The sequence below is a fragment of the Papaver somniferum genome, chromosome 2, assembly GCF_003573695.1.
Source record: "Papaver somniferum cultivar HN1 chromosome 2, ASM357369v1, whole genome shotgun sequence".
NCBI classification, from domain to species: Eukaryota; Viridiplantae; Streptophyta; class Magnoliopsida; order Ranunculales; family Papaveraceae; genus Papaver; species Papaver somniferum.
The window spans coordinates 46,812,626-46,819,935 of NC_039359.1; the positions used below are offsets into that span (position 1 = coordinate 46,812,626).

At 39.9% G+C, this 7,310-nt stretch overlaps 1 protein-coding gene across 1 annotated transcript; it reads left to right on the forward strand.

Annotated features, from left to right (window-relative positions):
- Positions 1-3,141: 3,141 nt before the first annotated feature.
- On the forward strand, positions 3,142-3,681 carry LOC113350924 (clumping factor A-like). The gene has a single exon (XM_026595027.1). The coding sequence runs from the start codon at positions 3,142-3,144 to the stop codon at positions 3,679-3,681; it is 540 nt and encodes a 179-aa protein (XP_026450812.1).
- The last annotated feature ends 3,629 nt before the right edge of the window (positions 3,682-7,310 follow it).

Genomic DNA, 7,310 nt, shown 5'->3' on the forward strand with positions numbered 1-7,310 from the left:
CCTAGCCATGAAAAGACGAGGGACCGACCAAGAGGTCATGAGACCGGATCTTGGCGGCTGTGGGACCAATGGATGGTCGTTTGAGCAAACCCTCAATTGTTTGGAAAGAGCTTGAACCTAATATGAGCAATTGAGCAAATTAGGTTAAAATCACTAAAACGTGTGGGACAGGCTGTTTGCAAGCCTTAGGGTCACCCTTGGCCGGTCAAGGGGATGTGACTGTGTCACCATAGTGTCCGTGTCTCAGTCCTGAGAGTTTCAATATTTTCTGATGCGCATTTGAGCAACATTTGGAGAAAATATGCAGAATCCAGGGTTTTGCTGAAACTAGGAAAAATACATGAGATGATGGAAAATAATAAATAAAGCAGGGAATTTCAAGGTGTGGGACCGGCCAAGGCTAGGGCATGGTTGGCCGGCTGGCAAGCACGGCCCACACACTTTTCCCAGTTTTATGTAATTTTATGTGTTTTCTCTGAATTGAGGGAAATCCCATGAAATTGGAGAGTTTTATGAAATTAAGGAACTTCCATGAGATGAGAGAAATAAAATAATAATAAATAGGTATTGATGGAGTGTGGGACCGGAAATGGCCAAGGCATGGCCGGCCGGCCAACGGGTACGGTCCCAGGGAACTCTTCCCATTTTTATGTAATTTTCATGATTTTAGAGAATTTCCATAAAATCAGGGAGATTTGTTGAAAATCAATGTATTTTGTTGAAATCATGGAGTTTTCATGGAATGAGGAAAACAAAACAAATAATAATAAAATAAGAGGCGTGTGGGACCGGCTAGGGGCCGGTCCCACGAGTTTTCTTAATTTTTGATAATATTTTTCATGGGTTTAGGGAAAATTCATGAAATCAGGGAATTTTCATGGTTTTAGGGAAAATTCATGAAATCAGAGAATTTTCATGGATTGAGGGAAATAATAAAATAATGGGGAATTGTGAGGTGTGGGACCGTCCACGTCTAGGGAATGGCCGGCCAGCTGGTGCTCGGTCCCGCAACACCTTTCCCTAATTTATTATTTTCCTTGACATAAAGAAATATCATGAGATTAGAGAATTTCATTGAATCTAAGGAGATTTGCTCGAACGAGAGAATTTTCATGAGATCAGGGAAAAATAATGATAAAATATAAAATTGGGTGTGGGACTGGTCACGGCACGACCGGACGGCTGGTGAACCCAATCCCTGACGCCTTTGCTAATATTTTATTATCATTATTTTTCCTTCCTATTTTGCATAGGTATTTTTTGAAATGCTCGTTTGCGCATTCAAATGCTGGTCTGTGCATTATTGCTAAGTACACTTGCACCATTTTAGTTAGGGCTTATTCGATGCTCAGATGCCTGTTTCGTTGAATATTATCACTAACCCGAGGAATTCTGCTGGGAAGAACCACAAATTGAAGTGATGAAATATAACGAAGAATCGTAGAATATTGCTGGATATTCAGGCAATTAGAGATAATTAACTGATGGCTCTATACTAGTAGGGCTTCCTATCTAGGAGCATTAATTATCTGAGAGTTGAGCAATATGAACTTGCTGGAGTATCATATTTCTCCTATATAGTCAGGTAAAACCTGGTTGCATCCTGAAGACGTTGTCGCTCTATACTAGCAGGCATGCTGTTTAGGAGCCGTCCAATCTTTCGATTCTATATAGAAATAATTATCGAAATTTCTCAGTATTAATGAGATGTGCCGTGGCCTCATATGGGAGACTACACATCTACATATACTCTAAGAGACAGCCTTCTCAGCCAGAGGTTTTATGGAATGAGCTTTCATGCTTTATTGAGAGACATGAGTCTCAATACTCATCCGATTGTCGGACCCGGAGTATGCATAGTTAGGGTTTTACAATTTTACCCTTGTCGAAAATCCACCATCTACATTAAGTCCCCTGCTTAGTGAGGAACAATCATGTTCCTCAGTCAACATTGAATGGTGATTTTCCATGTACGTAACGAAAATAAGTAATTGAACTTAAGCATAAGATAAGACATTACCGGATTTCGACCGAATGAGAAAACCATGGTTTGAGCGAAAACCCCAGTGGCATAACAGAGCGTCATCCAGTGAGCATAAATTGGTGTAGAACCGCTGATTCGTTGGTGGAACCTTGGTCGGTTTAGGATTCACGGGTCGGGACCGAAAAGGAAATCCTTATGGAATTAGGTTTTGGAAATAAAATTTGGTATAAAAGGAATTAATTCCTTTTTTTTTATTTCTTCCCGCACGTCCACCATCTTCACGCCCAAGCAAGAGCAGGAGAAAAATCGCCGGAAGTCGCCGTCGCCGGCCGTCCGATCACCGTCCGGGCAACTTCTGTCCGGCACGTCAGGTACGCAATTTTTTCCTTTCAAAGCTTGCTGTTTGTTCATGAGTTGTTCATCATAAAAAATAATATGGGTATACACATATTTTGGATGTGAGTTTTACGAAAAACCCTTGTTTTAGGAACGTACGTTCATTCGATCGTTAGTTTAGGAAACTAGCAACAATCCCTAATTTGAGAGAGATTTTTCTTTGGAAATAGACCCGTGTCTAGTGATAAATTTTTTTTATGAGCTTTCATGGAAACCAAAACTTTATCTTTAAAAGATTTGAGCTTTCACAAAACTAAAATAAACCTTCGTTTTAAAGAAAAACGCTCGTATGAAGGAAAATATATTTTTTTTATATATGCAGCCGTGACATATTATGCAAAATATGATGGAATATTTTATTCACAAGAGTTTGTTCTCATTAGATAAAAATTTGAAAATTTACGTGAGTAATTCACATTAATTATTGTTTTGTAAAATCAAAACGTGGGTTTTGAGTAACCTTCGAAATTAGACAACTTACTTATGATGAAATATTGTCTTGGTATAAATTTCATAGCTCAGTTGTGGATGTTTATACTATGAAAATTGTGTCTATGATTTTATGAAAAATCGGTTTTGAAAATTAATAAGGCTTCGTTCGTTACTGCAGGTTTCAAGGAACGAACTAATTTTGGAGTGTTAACTCTTGAGGCACAATCACTATCGTTAGTGGAATTGTAAAGATGTAAGAGTTAAGAATTACCATTTTTGTAGATGGATTTACTTGCATGTTGATAATTTTATGCTCCTGGTTCCAGAAAATGTCAACTTCCGGTAGCAGCAATTATGATTATAGATATTCCTCCATCTCTTCTGACGAGGATTCCAAATCTTTTGTAGCCAAATCGAAAGATAAGACAACCCACGATGAGGGAGCGAATCCTAGCATACCCCTGAATGATCGGAGGGTCACTTATGCTGAACTTATGAAGAAGAAGGTTGAGGATGATGAGGCAAAGGATCGTCAGCGCAGAAATGATCGAATCCGGCGCAAAATACTAGCGGCTGAGGAGAGACGTCGATTTGTCGATGGGGTACCCTCTGACTCTGATGCTGACGCTTCCGAAGAGGAAACTACTTGGGTGTTAACAAAGTGCAATATCAAGCCTGACCGGTATGCCAGAGAGTTCCGAAAAACTATGAAGCAAATTGAAGCTGAAGCAGAAGAAGACTCGGACTCATATGATCCTTATACCCATCCAGACTTCATCAATGGTTCTGACGGTGATTCCGACAAAGAGGAGGATTCTGAGAAGGACAGTGATGACGAATCTGATAACTCGGACGAATCTGACGAGTAGCTTTACTTCTGATCTTTTAAAACATTTGAATATTTTTAGCCTTCGTAGTAGACATCTTATTTGAACAACTTCACTTAAGTATTAATATTTTACTTTTGAACGAGAGATCCTTTTATTAATGTTGGTTCTTCTTGATTGAATTAAATAAAATGAGCCAATCTTCATACGCCGAACCCATTGTGATCTCCCTTTGCTTGCTTTACAGTTCCAGCTGTGAAAAATCCAGACACATCACAGAAGACATGTAACACACAGGGCCGTGTGAATTTCTGACCATGCCTAGCTTTGGACAGTCTCCAGTGCATTATTTTACTCCGCATCTCCAGTATTGACCTTGTTCGAGACTTAGGGTTTCAGTAAAACTCGCAACTGAATTGACTTATTTGCAGAAGATAAGTGTCTGTCGTATCTTGTATATATCTCTAATATTTAGGGTTTAATACTTGCGTAAATATTTCTTCTATTCCTGAGTTAGTTTCACCGCAGAAGAAATTTCGATTGTCATACCTTCCATCACCATGTCTAGCGATAGTACTTCTTCTCGAAACTAACTTCAGTCGAAGCATGAAATAGAAGCGTCTATCTCGGTAAGTTGTATATCTTCTTCGTCCCTGTTTGATCAAGGCTATTGATCGTAGGAAATGATTTTTCGCAGGATAATCAGAAAAATCCTTCTTCTCACAATTCGAGGCCCAAGCGGACTGTTAAAGCCTCTGCCAGGTATAGGTCGGCTCATACTGAGACTGGATCATCTGTAATTAATCCTATAAATTCCGAAGCTTTTCCGCGTTCAATTTTGATAAAGTTAAACACTCCTTCATTTCGTCGCAGGCGGATGTTCATGTCGTTGTTGATGCTAAAAGGAGAAGGAATGGAAAGTACGTGACCGTGGTTGAAGTTGAAGATAACAGCAACCGGGTCTGTGAAGACTCTGCCGAATCCGTGGAGGCTGGAGACATGATTCACACTCGCGAATATCCAATAGTTGGACTCTTGTTTGAAGCTCCTTTGATCAATACTTTCCCGGACAATGAGGTGGTCGGTGGATTCGTCATTCCCAAGTTTCACACGCCTCTTTACAACAAAATCTGTAAAATATATGGGCATATTGCTACGATCGAAGTGTGGAAAGGTTTTCCATCAACCCTCTTGACTAAAATTGCAGGGTTGTTACCGATCATTAAGGAGATGGATCATATGCGCCTGCGAGATGTCAAGAATCAGGAACTGCACAGGTGGGATGAGATGATTTCAAACTGCGAGACCTTGCGGTTCAGTGTAGGTTGGATTCGTCATCGGCTCGACATGATCAAGATTCATAAGGCTGCGGAGGCTGCTGATGGAATTTCTCTGACCACTGCTTTACTAGAGGAGGAGAAAATGCTCTCTTTGGAGTCGGCCAGGGTCGAGAAGGCGGTACATAATTTGAAAACGAAAACCAAAAGTTTCCAGAAGAAACTTGTCAGGGTTGTTTATAGAGATTACCCATTGCTGGACGGTTTGCTCTGAGTGAGCATCCGAAAGAGTTGAGATGCAGGTTTTGATAAAGTAGGATAGTCTAATAGCATGAGGGAGGTTTGTTCAATTAATGAATGTTTGATGAACAAACGAGCATCTTGCATGCTCTTTGAAGGAAATAAATTACATTTGAGATATATTTGAATAAAGATTAATTATCTGCTGCTGATCAAGCATAATAGGCTTTGAGCCATTTGTCATTGATAATATTTCCTTCCTTTCCTCCACTGACTGCTAAGATTTTGTAGTATCTACTAGACACTGCTTTGGTGATAACATATGGCCCTTCCCATTTCGGAGAGAACTTGGTAGCATACATGTCTTGTTGAATGTGCTTTGCTGTCTTTAATACCAAATCTCCTACTTGGAAAGTTCGAGGCTTTACCATTTTATTGTAAGCTCTGGATATTCTCTATTTGTAATCCTCCACATACTTTTCTACCTTAGCTCTCACTGATTCGAGCATGTCTAGTTCAGCAACTCTTGACTTGGACACTTCAGCTTCATCCCATCGTATTCCACTGGCCGCTTCAATCCTTTCTGAAGGAATTTCTATCTCAGCTGGGTGTATAGCATCATCTCCATAGACGAGCGAATACGGTGATGTTCCAATCGAGCTCCTTGGTGCAGTTCTGTAAGCCCACAAAGCCATGGGTAGTTTCTCATGCCATGATCGTGGATTGTCATGAATTGTTCGACTGATAATCCGGATCAAAGTTTTGTTGGTGCTCTCTGCTTGACCATTTCCTTGGGGATAGTATGGTGTGGAGAAGATTTGTTTGATCCCGTACTCCTTGATCAATTTCTCGACATCCTTATTGGCGAAAGGAGTCCCATTATCTGTGATGATATGTTTAGGGACGCCGAATATACATATAATCTGTTCCTTGATGAAGGCCGCAATAGTTACCCCTGTAGTACCTCTGAGCGGGATTGCTTCGACCCACTTAGTGAAATGCTTAGTGGCTGTGATGATGTATTCATGCTGCTTTGAAGATGCTGGATTTATCTTTCCGATGATATCAAGTCCCCAGCTATAGAAAGGCCATGAACTATTCACAGAGTGTAATGGAAGACAAGGAGTATGAATAAGGTTACCGTGGACCTGACACCGGTGACACTTCTGAACGTACGCAGCTGCATCATCTTCCATAGACGGCCAATAATACTTCTCGTGAATTTGAAGAAACAATTTATTTTTTCCCCTGGTGTTCTCCTTCATGGGTTTCATTCAGGACTGTCAGAATTTCATCTCCGGCCAGACATCTTAACAAGTCTCCTCCAAAGCTTTTGCGGTACAAGATCCCGTCAAGAAAGACAAATCTCTTAGATTTTTGAGTGAGTTTGATTGCATCTTTCTTTTCTGGGATTTAGAGCAGGCAAACACGAAAAGATCTAACAATATGTGTTTGGTGCGATCCAACCTATAAGAATGAACTCGAGTTCTCATGAATCGACTTCAATTAACATGCCACCAAGATTTGACGGAACAAACTATCTATGGTGGAAATCTTCTATGAGATCTTTTCTTCAATCACGAGACTTTAATACTTGGCTATTAGTTGTCGATGGTTATACTCTTCCAATGAGAGAAAATTCAGATACTGAGTTTAGACGCTTAGCGGAATTTTCGAGCGAAGAAAAGACATTGGCAAAGCAGAATTCAGATTGTTTTAATGCTATGTAAGTCGCGACCTACAACATCATGTGTCAACATGTCAAACTTCTAAAGAAGCTTGGGATAACCTTCAGATCGTATTCGAAGGAAATTCTTCTGAGAAATAAGCTATCTTCAAACCCTCACTTCCGAGTGGGAAAACCTTTGAATGGATGACAACGACACTTTTGAGGAGTTTCACATTAAACTCTCTGAGATAATTAATGTCTCTTTCTCGTTAGGAAATACTATTTCTGAAAAGGATATAGTATGCAAGATTCTCAGATCGTTGTCATCTAGATACGATTATAAAAAGCATGCAATCATCGAAGATAATGATCTTTCAACCCTCTCTAGGAGTTCTTTAGTTGGAAAACTAAAGATCTTTGATCAAGAAATTTTGTTCAAACAAAAGGACAATATGGGATTTAATGCCATGAAGGGAGTTTCGACT

Coding starts and splice junctions, on each gene's coding strand:
- LOC113350924 (XM_026595027.1), top strand. CDS start 3,142: ATGTCAACTTCCGGTAGCAGCAATTATGATTATAGATATTCCTCCATC.